A 14,395-nucleotide genomic window follows, 5' to 3' on the forward strand; every position below is an offset into this window, starting at 1 on the left:
CCATAGGTTCTATAAAGTATGCCATGCTGTGTACCAGACCTATTGTATACCCTGCCCTGAGTTTGGCAAGGGAGTACAATAGTGATCTAGGAGTAGATCACTAGACATTGGTCAAAATTATCCTTAGTGGAATAAGGATATGTTTCTCGATTATGGACATGAAAAAAAAAGGGTTCGTCGTAAAGGGTTACGTCGATGCAAGTTTTGACACTGATCCAGATAACTCTAAGTCTTAATCTGGATACATATTGAAAGTGGGAGCAATTAGCCAGAGTAGCTCCGTGCAGAGCATTGTTGACATAGAAATTTGCAAAATACATACGGATCTAAATGTGGCAGACCCGTTGACTAAACTTCTCTCACAAGCAAAACATGATCACACCTTAGTACTCTTTGGGTGTTAATCACATAGCGATGTGAACTAGATTATTGACTCTAGTAAACCCTTTTGAGTGTTAATCACATGATGATGTGAACTATTGGTGTTAAATCACATAGCAGTGTGAACTAGATTATTGACTCTAGTGCAAGTGGGAGACTGAAGGAAATATGCCCTAGAGGCAATAATAAAGTTATTATTTATTTCCTTATTTCATGATAAATGTTTATTATTCATGCTAGAATTGTATTAACCGGAAACATAATACATGTGTGAATACATAGACAAACAAAGTGTCATTAGTATGCCTCTACTTGACTAGCTCGTTAATCGAAGATGGTTATGTTTCCTTACCATAGACATGTGTTGTCATTTGATTAACGGGATCACATCATTAGGAGAATGATGTGATTGACATGACCCATTCCATTAGCTTAGCACCCGATCGTTTAGTATGTTGCTATTGCTTTCTTCATGACTTATACATGTTCCTATGACTATGAGATTATGCAACTCCCGTTTGCCGGAGGAACACTTTGTGTGCTACCAAACGTCACAACGTAACTGGGTGATTATAAAGGAGCTCTACAGGTGTCTCCAAAGGTACATGTTGGGTTGGCGTATTTCGAGATTAGGATTTGTCACTCCGATTGTCGGAGAGGTATCTCTGGGCCCTCTCGGTAATGCACATCACATAAGCCTTGCAAGCATTGCAACTAATGAGTTATTTGCGAGATGATGTATTACGAAACGAGTAAAGAGACTTGCCGGTAAAGAGATTGAACTAGGTATTGAGATACCGACGATCGAATCTCGGGCAAGTAACATACCGATGACAAAGGGAACAAAGTATGTTGTTATGCGGTCTGACCGATAAAGATCTTCGTAGAATATGTAGGAGCCAATATGAGCATCCAGGTTCCGCTATTGGTTATTGACCGGAGACGTGTCTCGGTCATGTCTACATTGTTCTCGAACCCGTAGGGTCCGCACGCTTAAGGTTTCGATGACAGTTATATTAAGAGTTTATGCTTTTTGATGTACCGAAGTTTGTTCGGAGTCCCGGATGTGATCACGGACATGACGAGGAGTCTCGAAATGGTCGAGACATAAATATTGATATATTGGAAGCCTATATTTGGATATCGGAAGTGTTCCGGGTGAAATCGGGATTTTACCGGAGTACCGGGAGGTTACCGGAACCCCCCGGGAGGTATATGGGCCTTAGTGGGCTTTAGTGGAAGAGAGGAGAGGTGTCCAGGGCTGGGCCGCGCGCCCCTCCCCCCCTAGTCCGAATAGGACAAGGTGAGGGGGGCGGCGCCCCCCCTTCCTTCTCTCTCTCCTCTTTACCCCTTCCCGAATCCTATTCCAACTAGGAAAGGGGGGGAATCCTACTCCCGGTGGGAGTAGGACTCCTCCTGGCGCGCCCTCCTCCTGGCCGTCCGCACCCCCCCCCCTTGATCCTTTATATACGGAGGCAGGGGCACCCCATAGACACAAGTTGATCCACGTGATCATATTCTTAGCCGTGTGCGGTGCCCCCTTCCACCATAATCCTCGATAATATTGTAGCGGTGCTTAGGCGAAGCCCTGCGATGGTAGTACATGAAGATCGTCACCACGCCATCGTGCTGACGGAACTCTTCCCCGACACTTTGCTGGATCGGAGTCCGGGGATCGTCATCGAGCTGAACGTGTTCTAGAACTCGGAGGTGCCGTAGTTTCGGTGCTTGATCGGTCGGGCCGTGAAGACGTACGACTACATCAACCGCGTTGTGCTAACGCTTCCGCTGTCGGTCTACAAGGGTACGTAGATCACACTCTCCCCTCTCGTTGCTATGCATCACCATGATCTTGCGTGTGCGTAGGAGATTTTTTGAAATTACTACGTTCCCCAACACAGATGTAGTAGCTCTTGTGTCTGGGACAGGCACTGCAGCAGACCTCTGGCTTCTGGGTACTGTAGTAAAAGCATCTGTAGTAGACTTGCCCTTTTTCTCCTCCACTTCTTCCTGAAGTTGCTCAACCACTGACTGAATCTCAGTTACCTTGACATCAAGATCATAGAATTTCTATTCAATGATCCTCTCCAAGCTCTCCTAGTTTTGAGTCAGGGTGGCCAAGCCCTTCTCAATCCTCAAGGTGGATTGGATCGGATATCCAAGCTGATCTTGCTTGCTCTTCAAGAACACTTGAGATGCCTCTTCAGTAGTTGGCATCCTTGCAGCTTTCTCTGTCCTTGTCTTCTCTCTCTTCTCATGTGCTTGCACTGATGATGGATCTTCCTCAGTCATGACAACAATGTTGTCCTCAAAGTCTGGCCTAAGGGGTAAATGCTCTTTGTTCAATAGATATGTGAATGTGCTCATCTTAGAGTTGATGAGTACCTGAATTTGTGGAGCATACCCACAAGATCTCTTCTGATCTGCAGTTGTCCTCTTGATTGTTTCCACAATCAGACTCATCACTTTGAACTTTTGAGGAACATCAAATATATGCAGCAAGTTGATGGAGTGTCCTCTGATCATTCTGTGATCACCTGACTTTGGCAACAGAGTGTGCCTCATAATGATATTGATTGTAGGCAGGCCTGACAGTAAGTGCTTCACAGAGCCAAACTTGTGAGTCTCCAGGTTTGCATCAGGAATCTCCTTGTACATGCTGGCCATTGAGTTGTGATTCTTCTTCTTCTTGGCATAGACATCCAAATCATCTTCATGAGCTTCTGGAGCATTGATCAATCTAGCCCACTCATCAACTGTAGACTGGTACCTTGTACCCTCTGACATCCATATGATTCTGCCATCTGGGTAGAAATGAGCAGTAGAATAGAATTGCATGATCAGCTCATCATTCCACTTGGTGAGCTTTTGGCCAACAAACTTGTCAACCTCACATGCCTTGAAGCTGTCATAAACACCTGGGAAGTGATCTTCATTCTCTCTTATGTAGGTCCAGTCCACCCATCTCATGTCACACACTATGGGCTTTTTGTCAAGCAGGATAGTCTCATAGAAATCTTGTTGTTCCTTTGTGTGAAACCTATAATCCATAGCAGTTCTCCTCCTGACAGCATATGGGTCAGCCTTTCTCCACTGTCGCAGTCCTGCATCTTTGTAGTTGGGCATCATATGGATCTTTGTAGTTGGGCATCATTTCGATCAATGTGCACACGGTATCATATTTTCCATCCAAGGCTCTTAGGATCTTCTTGATGATGAATCTATCGGTCATCTCTTCACTTCCTAAGTCGGCAATCTCATTTGTAATGAGAGCAAGCCTATAGTATATTTCAGCGACAACTTCACCATCCTTCATTTTGAACTTGTCAAGTTGACTTTAAAGCACATCCAATTTGGATTCCTTGACGGAGTCGGTACCTTTGTGCATATCAATCAAAGTATCCCAAATTTCCTTTGCATTCTCAAGACGGCTGATTTTGTTAAACTCTTCGGGGCACAATCCGTTGAAGAGAATATCACAAGCTTGAGCGTTGTATTGCAGCATCTTCAACTCTTCCACGGTAGCTTCACGGTTCGGTTCTCTCCCATCGAAGAATTCACCTTGCAAGCCAATACACACAATAGCCCAAACGGCGGGGTTATGTCCAAGAATATGCATTTTCATCTTATGCTTCTGATACGTCTCCAACGTATCTATAATTTTTTTTTATTGTTCCATGCTATATTATATTCTGTTTTGGACATTAATGGGCTTTATTATACACTTTTATATTATTTTTGGGACTAACCTATTAACCGGAGGCCCAGCCCAGAATTGTTGTTTATTTGCCTATTTCAGAGTTTCGCAGAAAAAGAATATCAAACGGAGTCCAAACGGAATGAAACCTTCGAGAACGTGATTTTCGGAACGAACATGATCCAGAGGACTTGGACCCTACGTCAAGAAAGCTACCAGGAAGGCACCAGGTAGGGGGGGCGCGCCTACCCCCCTGGGCGCGCCCTCCACCCTCGTGGGCCCCACATTGCTCCACCGACGTACTTCTTCCTCCTATATATACCTACGTACCCCCAAACTACCAGATACGGAGCCAAAAACCCAATTCCACCGCCGCGACCTTTTGTACCCGTGAGATCCCATCTTGGGGCCTTTTCTGGAGCTTCGCCGGAGGGGGCATCGGTCACGGAGGGCTTCTACATCAACACCATAGCCTCTCCGATGATGTGTGAGTAGTTTACCTCAGACCTTCGGTTCCATAGTTATTAGCTAGATGGCTTCTTCTCTCTTTTTGGATCTCAATACAATGTTCTGCCCCTCTCTTGTGGAGATCTATTCGATGTAACCTTCTTTTGTGGTGTGTTTGTTGAGACCGATGTACATACTGTAAAAAAAACTACAAAAAGTTGATTTGCAGAACAGAAAATCAACATGGGTAGGGGGCAGATGCCCCCCCCCCCTCTTTCCTCCTCGACGCACTTCACCATGATGTTGTATTTATTCAATAGTTATTTATAGTTGAGTACATTATAATCATATTTGCAGCATATAATCACATATAGATGGTGTATTTAGACTTTATTTGCCGACTAAAATTTTGTTTTTATGTTAATGCATTTTTATTTTTCATGATATATGATATATATGGTTGAGAAAATCGCGTTATAAGGGTCGAAATCGGCTGACCCCTTAAATCCGTGAGCCATATAAGCGGGATAAGGGTTGAGAAAATCGCGTTATAAGGGCCAAAATTGGCTACAGCGGAACAATCCAGGGACATTCTCTTTTACCGCTCGGGTTTGCGGGCTCTGTTCGCACGCTTCCGATTTCGGCCCTCAAACCATAAATGCACACAAATGAATTGGCCGTGATTTTCAACAAATAAACATAATCTTACCACCACCACATAGTTTTGGCGGCCTTGCAACATAGTTTTGAGCCACAATCCAAAAGACAACCCAAAAGACATAGCATCCAGCATCACTTCATCATCATCATCATCACAAGATGATATCTTCACCGCCACCATTGCCACAACTTGCCGAACCACCGAACCTTGGCACCGCATGGCCTCTTCCGGCTAGCCTCCTCCTCTCTAAGATCTCCAACCTTGCCATGTCATGCCATTCTTTGCTGACATCGTCCATCTCATTTCGGTTCATATCATCATGATCTTGTTCTCCTCTGGAAGGAGCTTGGCCATGGCTTTGTCCTCCGCGGCCTTGGCAATTCTCTCCTTAATGCCGGCCTTGCGGTTAGTCTCCTCTTTGAGTAGTTGTCACTTCTCTTGCTTCTCTTGAGCCTTCTTCTCGGCCAACTCTTTTTTTGCCTCCAATGTCTTGATGACCAACAGCTCATTGGACCTGACCATGTCAACTAGCTTCTCCTGCATAGATGAGCCATTTATCTCCATCGCCCGATGGCATAAAGATCCACACTAGCTAGCGTATATTTTATGGACCGTGGCCCACCAATGGTTAGTCATTATTATGACGCCCGTCAAACATGTCGAGCTCCTATTCGAGGCAATCCCTATTTGACGTTTCAGGCGTCATTTTGCAAGCGGGCGCCTGAAGCGCACACCCCCTTCTGCGCTTGGGTAGGCCCTTTTGATTTTCTCTTTTCCAGTTAAAACTGGGAAAAAAATGAATGTGTTGTGACAGGTTAGAACCAGAAGCTTCAAAAAGAATAACGCAGCAACCACTCGGACAACAACCCGCATGTGTCAATTTACATCTTTTTTGCCTTTCATTCTTTCTATAGATCGCAATGCCTATGGATTTTTTCTTTTACTTACTTTTCTCTGTTTATTTTTTGTTTATTTTGCAAATGCGATTTTTGCTATTTCTTTTCAAAAATCCATGGCCTCTTTTTCAAATTTGTAAAAAAATTCAGAATTGATGAACTTTTTCGCAATGGCTGAACTTTTTCAATTTCGATGAACATTTTTCAAATTTGAGAAAACAAATCAATATCGGTGAAATTTATTTCAAAATCAATGCACTTTTTTCGAATTCAGTGAAAATTTTCTAAAATCCTATGAACTTTTTTCAAATTTGATGAACTTTTCTTCAAATTGATGAACTTTTTTTCAAAACCATGAACTATTTTATCAAAATTAGTGTTTTTTTAAAAAAATCTGTGAACTTTATTTCAAAAGCCGGTGAACTATTTTCGAATGCATGATTTTTTAATTCAAAATTGATGAACTTTTTTCAATACCCCGTGACCTATTTCCAAATTCGTTATTTTTAAGTCCAAATTGATGAACGTTTTATCAAATCAATCAACTATTTCGAACTAGTTTTCAAATTGATGAACTTTATATAATTTCATGATTTTTTTTAAATTCATGAACTTTTTTTAGATCATGAACTTTTTTTCGAATTCACAAAAAAATTCCATTATCTCAAACTTTTTCCAATTGGTATGATCATTTTTCAAAAAAAAATTATTATTTTCAATTCATTGGTTTTGTGAATTGTTTTTCAAATTTATGTTTTTCTTTATTCAATTTATAGTGGGTATAGAATACTACTATATGCTACTGTTGCACTAAAGGAAGGGTTAACGATATCTCTTTACTCTCTGTAGGCAAGAAAGTTGAGCCTGGTTTAGTGGTTAGTGCGCGGTGCGGTGGACTTTACTCTCTTCACTCGAAATAAATTGAAACTTTTCCATCGCGTTTGATTTTCAGCAGATTGCTGGGCTAGCACTTAAAGCGCTGAATAGAAGCTCCCCCTATTACCCCTCGAAAAAAAAGGAGCTCCCCCTATTCGACGCGCTGCGCACTGGAAGGAAATGCAACGTGCACCATTCGGTCCCCCAGCGCACCCGTTTGGGCCTGCCCATTTTCCGGGCCCCATTTTGAAAGTCAAATTTTTTCATTCTTTTTTCTTTTCAGTGTATATTTGTATTCTAGTACATATTTTGGGATTACAAAAGGTTACAAAATTTTAAAAAGTGTGTGTTTGGAAAAAATATATAAAGAAATCATAAAATGTTCACGATCTTACAAAAGTGTACACATATTCAAAAAATATTCATGATTTTGAAAAAAAACTTTGGGAAATCAAGAAATGTTCATGATTTTTTTAAAAAAAACTTGTATTTTGGAAAATTTATGAAATTGAACAAATGTTCGCAAATTCAAGAACAATCATGAATTTTGTAAAGAAATAGGGAAAAATGAAAAATGTTCATAATTTACAAAACAAGTTCATCGATTCAAAAAAAATGTTTGCTGATAAAAACAAAATCACGTATTCGAAAAATGTTTATGCATTTCAAAAAAATGTTCATCTAAACAAAAGAATTGTTCGTGAATTTAACAAAAAAATTCCCCCAATTACTAAAAATATGTTCATCGATTAAAATTAAAATTTTCACGGGTTTCAAAAAGATGATCACTTTTTTCCAAAAATGTTTGCACATTTGTAAAAAAAATGTCAATTAAAAAATGTTCATGATTTTAACAAATGTTCGTGAATTTAAAAAATTCTCACGTGTTCAAAAAATGTTCATTACTTTGAAAAATAGTTCAAGATTCGAGAAAATATGTTCAAAAGTTTGAAAGATGGCCACAAAAAAAGTAAAAAGAAAAAAGGGAGAGAAAAGGAAAAAACAGAACAATAGAGGAAAAACGAAAAAGGGAAAAATGTAAACGGAAAATAATAAAGAATAAAGAATAAACAAAGGGAAAAAAGGCTCGGGGAAGGTGTTCTAGAACCTTCCCAAGACCGGCGGCGGAGAAGGAATTCCGAAATGGGCCGGACCAAAATGGAGCGGACACAGGGGGTGGCAATAATTCACCTTGAACAATTTATTTGTGAAAATGTATGTCTATTCAAATCGCACATAAAAAAATCTGGTCAAATTTTCATTGTAAATATGGATTCCTTTGTTATAAGAGCAGCTAAGGCCCTCTTTTGGTTCATAGGATAGGATTATCATAGGAATAGGAATCTTGTAGGAAATGAGATGACATGTATCTCAAATCCTATGAGTAGGAATAGGAAACAAGATGTCATTTGGTTGACACCAAAGGAATTTTTCCATTGAGTCTAGGCTCATTTTTATTTTCCTATGAAATAAGGAGGATAGAAACCAATCCTATGTAAGAATAGGAATCCATTCCTATAAACCAAAGGGCTCTAAAAGGAAAAAATTCTATAAAAATCCTATCCTCTAGAATTCCTATAAAATTTCTCTAAACCAAACCAAAGGAGGCCTAAAACTTATTTGTGGTCGTTATGGAGAAGCCTGCCTGCCCATCTATTCGTGTCGGCAGTACCGCGCGCGACGTGCCAGCTTCTGGGCTAATTTTGACGCAAATACAGTAATAGATTTTCCAAATACGAACAAGACCAGAAGCACCTGGACAGGACAGCCAGCCTACACCCAGGAGCAGGCGTCAGGTGTAGGCAGTGCCTGCCTGGCAGCGGGGCACGCACGCCGGGATCTGACCAGTGACGACCCGACTGCGGCGAGCAAGCTCAACATTTATTCCGCCAGATCAAATATTATCAAGGAACAGATAGCAGTGCACGGTGACATTACGAAAACCGAATAGCCTATTCTCAACATTTGTATTTGTTGTTCCTGCTGGACTGCACAAAAGTGAAATTTGCCACGAGAATATGAAAGCATTCTAGGTTATCAATGAAGAAAAGATAACAGTGAATTGGTTGAACTCATCCATGTCGTTCTTAAATGATGTAACACGTGCTAGAGGTTTTTTTGCCTTTTTACTTCTCCTTGTCGAATTAGCCCGGCTTAGATAGGTGAACAACTTTCATTTTTCCCGACATTTCAACCTAAGAGAGTTCAAACATCAGAACCAGAAACCCTAAGTTATCTAGGATCTGATCCAAAGGCATGCGATATTGTTCATGGTTATACCTTGCAAAGCAAGATCCCGATGCCATGCCAAGCACATACATCATTCGTGTACTCATCAAGGATGGACACAGATGAGACATCATAGTAAGAGTCTGGTGACTACATAGGATTCCTGAGAAATCAACACGAGCAAGCTTTGTGACTTCGACAAGAAAAAAGATATATCGCCTAATAGTTGTCACTAGATGATAATTTGTGGTGGAAGTACAATCTGCCATACCTGGTAAGCAACAACTGCACCATACGTGCCTAAAGGAATGCTGTAGAGTATGGATGCATGCAAGGACAGACCCCTAGTACCGCAAATGGCCAGAGAAGAATAGCAAGACCTACAAATGGCACACTTTAAAAAAGTACTACTTCAGTACTTCTCTCCCAATCAAATCCTTACTTCTCTCCCAATCAAATCCTTGATCAGTCGTTTCCACCATTTGAAAAGCATCACAGGGCACTTGTAGTCTTGTAGATGACAATTATTGTGGACATTGGTACATCCAGAACGAGTCCACAAGCAACAGTTAACAATGCCCCAAGAATATGAAGTAATCTGCCAGCAGATATTTGTACACCGCATTTACCATTTATAGTTCTCCAAGGAAGAAAAGAAATGTGCTGCCTAAATAACAGAGTATTCCATCTAGGGCTCGTTTCTCTCAGCTCTGACTGAGGTCAGGAATAAAAGGTCATATATTTTAGAAGGACCAAAGAGGAAAGATAACATAGAAAATATTTATCCCAAACCCCTCCCACAAAACACACAATCAATGTAATGCATTTTGCAGCAGCGCAAATGTATGATTTCACACAGTGGGGATTTCAAACGTTTAAGCCATAAAAGTTCATTTTTAAATAACCTGCGTGAGTCAGCTTCTGCGGGTACCTAAATTTTTTTCTGCTAACCATGGACCATCAATGTGTAATATGTGCACTAGTACCCTACGATTAGAACCAGAAAATGCTTATTGAAAGAACAGAAACCTACTGTAGATGGGTCAACAAGACCCCACCTTGCTATCAGGCCACTCGCCTGCACAAAGACAGCCATTTCAACTCATATTTGAAAGATGCATGCATATTACAATACAAGCATAAATTGCTCTAGCCAGAATGTACATTTAGCGCTGTTAACATACAACCAAGGGGGAAGCGAAGAAACGAACCTGCATGGCCTGACCCTCAGACATGACAAAGTGAATGACACCAGAGGCCGGTAGTAACAGTGGCATGCACATTTTCATGACTTCCACCACTTCAGCATATGGTGTATCAGCAACCACATGAGAACCATCCGCGATCAAAACCAAAAGAAGTTTGCATGGTGTATCAGCCAACAGCACTAGGAAGGATCATGCTCTTTCAGTAATATTGTCATTCAGAGAACATAACTAATTCATGTGTTTCCATACAATTTGCAGTCACAATTACAACTGAAACAGCCCGTATATTATGGGCCTGTTTGGTAATCCACCAGCTCCACGAATCTGGCGGAGCAGGAGCACCTATTCCACCGCTCTGGAAATTTGAACTGCAGCCCGCTCCGCTCCGTGGCAGAGTTGTGGAGCGGAGGGGCTCCGAACGGGCACTATGTAGTGCTTCAGTTAGATATCCCCGTAGTGAGGATTTCTCATAGTCCCTCATTTACTACCATGAATTGAATTCCAGAGGTTGTGCACAAAATAATATGGTCTTTCTAGCATTTTCTCCTGAAATATATGTCAAATCAGCGTAATAGAGTTCTGGAAACAAAGCTAAAAATATGCAGCAAATATGCATCCTCACAAAATGTGGCATTGCATACTAATCCCTTGACTCCACAGAACAAGATATATTGTGCTGCACACATCACAACTCACCTGAAACATACAGCTGTTAATGCCTTTCTATTCAGGTGCAACTAATTCATTGCTGCATGCTTTCAGTAATATGCGCTTCTGCTTGGTTAGCACTGAAGGCCTATATGTTATTATTATTGCCACAGGCACACAGAAATCCCCAGAGTGGTGAATCATGCATATTGTCTCAGAAGGAACATTTGACTGATATTCATAAGAAACACTAACAAACTCAATTTCTCAAAAAAATCAGAAAAGGTGTTCTAAGATTCCATGAATTGATTGTAGGGGTGTTCAAACAAGATTCCACTAACATTTCTCAAAAGGGGCCAAAAGAAAAAAAAGAAACAAAAAGAAACGAGCATACATGGACATTTCAACATATTGGACTTCTGGAACAGTTGAACTCTGGCAAGAAATCTTTGTATTGATAATTCATTCAAAGCAGCGCCATAAACCCGACAACAGGGAAATTTGATACCATTACACATTAGTCTATGCAGCCTGGATCACTCCTTAGTAGCATCAAGTGTCGGCAAGAGACTATTTACTGCAACCTGTGAAGCTTCAACAATCCCACCTTAGCATCAAAACATCTGGTAAGAGCGTATTTACTGCGGTGGTAGGTTGCTGCTGCCGCCACCACCTAATCCCGCTTTCTGTCCCAGTTCTGCGAGCTGCTGAATAAATTCCACCCCATTGAGAATCTCCGTTGCTCCATATATGACATGCTTTGAAGGCTGTGAGCGCTGCCCTAGCTCAACTAAGCTCCTATACTCGATGTAATTTCCACCACCAATCATGAAAACAATGGCTTCTCTGAAGGGTCCTCTAAACTGCCCACCAGTTCCTGATCTAGGGGCCCGTGGATCGAACAGTAGGTAGTTGTCCACCTCTGGGTTTGGTTTCCCTTCCATGAGGGCTTCGACAGTCCTAGTAAGAGCCAGCTGCCTCCCATCCGACAAGAGATTCTTCACGCCTGCTGTCACGGCACTAATGGACTGTCCGTAAAGCTTCTCTGCCCAGTCAACAATGTTGCTCCTGCTTGCCGTGCTTGATGCAGCAGCAAATTGAGTGTTCAACGACTTTATCCTCTTCACATACTGGAACGCAGACATGTCTACTTCTGACTCCCGCAGCGCAGCCTCAACCTGCTCAAGTTCAGATGCCAGTGGTGCCTCAAATGATAGCAGGTAGGTAACGGCCAGACGGAGCTTGTCCTCCTTGGTGCCCTTCCCTCTGAGTAGACTCAGCAGCATGTTCCGATCCACAGTACCATTCACGAGCATGTCGTTCTCACACTCATAGTATCCATCCAGAGACCTCTCCTTGATGTGCCCAAGCAGCGCAGTTGCAATATTCGTGTGTTTATCGATCATCTTCTTCCGTTCGGTCAGCTCCGGGAGCGAGTTCACCGCATTCATGAGGTGCTTGGTGTTGCCAATGAGATCTGTTCCATCAAACTCAACCCCATCCCTACCGCCACCGGTGCGCTGGTTCACCTCGTCCACATCCTGCTTGTACTTGGCGAGCTGCGCTTCTATCTCCTCGGCCACTTTCGGAAACGGCGACCAGCTGTTTGCCACCCAAAATGGGTCAGAGTCATCGAGATCATACTTCTCTGTCGGCAACTTCAGCTTGTTGAGCTTGAAGCTCAGCACGTCGTGGACCAACGGGCGGTAGCTCCAATCGTGCTGTATCCCCACCGACAGCTCGAAATTCCTGTCAAACAGGCAGAGGACCGGGCGCTGGAACGACGAGGCGGCACTGGATGCAGCCTCCGTGAACAGGTTTGGCTTGGCTAGGAGGTGATCTCGAAGGCGGGCGTCCAGCGCGGCGGCCACCATCTCGGCCGGCCCGCCGCGGGCGCACCTGATGATGGGCACGGCGCCGAGCGTGGCGACGACGCAGAAGAGGCCGAGCGCGACTGCCTCGACGAGTGAGGTGATGTCGGAATCGGCGGCGGCCGGGTCGTTGAGGGCGACGTAGGCGCGCGGCTGGGCGAGGGAGAAGAGGCCGTCCTCGAGGCAGACGAAGTCGAGGTACTGGTCGGCGACGCGGGCGACGCGGTGCGCGGAGCGGGACGCGGCGGTGGCGGCGGCGAGGCGGTCGAGAACGGGCCGCGGGACGGAGGTGGAGAAGTTGACGTGGAAGGAGGCGTAGAGCCCCGCGGCGGCGTCGGCGGCGATGCGGTCGGCGTTGGCGGGCGTGGGGCGGACGAGGTAGACCGCGGGCGCGTCGGCGACCTGCTGGCGCGCCTTGTCGATGTTGAGGTGGAGGGTGACGCCGTGCTTGCGGAGGTCGCCGACGCGGAGCACCGGCGAGAGGAGCGAGATGCAGGGCCCGTCCATCACCAGGATCTTGTACGCCTCCTCGTCGCCCTCCCCGCCGCCGCCGCCGTCCGGCGACGGCTGCTGCTGGTTCAGGTGGAGCATCCGCGTGATCAAATCTGGATCAGACACGCAACACAGTTGTCAATCAGGGGACAGCTGCCAGCGGTGATGGGACTGGGGGGAGCGCCGCGGGACGCTTTGGAGCTTACCGAGCTGCTTCTTGCGGAGGCTGAGCGCCATGGCGGTGCTCCGGCCGGCGACCGGCGGGGCGGATCGGATCTGGGAGGGGAGGTGGGGCGAAGGGAGGGAGGGAAGTCGGGAACAGAGAGGAGAACTACCAGCAGTTTGGCGAGTGAGATTGTTTTGTGGGCTGCCACCTCATTTTGGGTCCACATGGCAGCCTCGTAGCTCCTTTTCTTTCTTTCTTTCTTTCTGAAATCCACCCATTTTGTTGAATGAAACCACAGCAAACGTAGTCATGAAGGAGCTCGCCAGCAGTCTAATAAGTGATTGACCAACACGGTTTAACTCAAATCAGCAAATTCAACCTAAAATGGAACCAGCCTGAAAGGCATCCTCCAACACTACCTACAACATCATACTTGAGTGAAACCAATTGATGCTCGCAACAAGAATCTTGAGTCGCGAAATGGAGGCGAATCCAGCAAAAAACCGCGAAGGAAAGAGAGAGATAGAGAAATGAGCAAGCGTCAGGGGGAAGAAGACGGTCATGACATATCTCAATTTCTTTGTTCATGTGTTGAACAAAGACCGCTTCTTCGGTCTTGATGCAGCTGAAGGTCATCTCTTTGGCCCACTGCCTAGCAAAGACCGCTCTTCGGCCCACAGGCGACCGGGGAGGGTATCTTCGACCACGCGTTGGATGAGGTGATCCGGCCTACGAAAGAACGAAGGGTTCCTCTTCGGTCTACACGTGGACGATAGAGGCATAAAACTGAAATATCTGAATTAGGGTATACATTTTCAGGATT

General features: G+C 44.1%; 1 protein-coding gene across 1 annotated transcript; it reads right to left on the reverse strand.

Annotated features, from left to right (window-relative positions):
* Positions 1-11,319: 11,319 nt before the first annotated feature.
* On the reverse strand, positions 11,320-13,780 carry ATSLY1 (Sec1/munc18-like (SM) proteins superfamily). Its single transcript, XM_048672248.2, has 2 exons — positions 13,613-13,780; positions 11,320-13,519 (listed from the first exon to the last, which is right to left on the reverse strand). Exons 1-2 carry the CDS (start codon positions 13,641-13,643, stop codon positions 11,682-11,684), a joined length of 1,869 nt encoding a protein of 622 aa, XP_048528205.1. The 5' UTR covers positions 13,644-13,780; the 3' UTR covers positions 11,320-11,681.
* Between the last annotated feature and the right edge of the window lie 615 nt (positions 13,781-14,395).

The sequence above is a fragment of the Triticum urartu genome, chromosome 5A (assembly GCF_056163025.1).
Source record: "Triticum urartu cultivar PI428250 chromosome 5A, HENAU_Tu73, whole genome shotgun sequence".
Lineage (NCBI taxonomy): Eukaryota > Viridiplantae > Streptophyta > Magnoliopsida > Poales > Poaceae > Triticum > Triticum urartu.

Bases quoted from the DNA above. Each gene is read 5' to 3' on its own strand.
- ATSLY1 (XM_048672248.2), bottom strand. From the start codon at position 13,643: ATGGCGCTCAGCCTCCGCAAGAAGCAGCTCG. The intron at 13,520-13,612 runs GTAAGCTCCAAA...TGTCTGATCCAG, and splicing joins CCTCCGCAAGAAGCAGCTCG to ATTTGATCACGCGGATGCTC.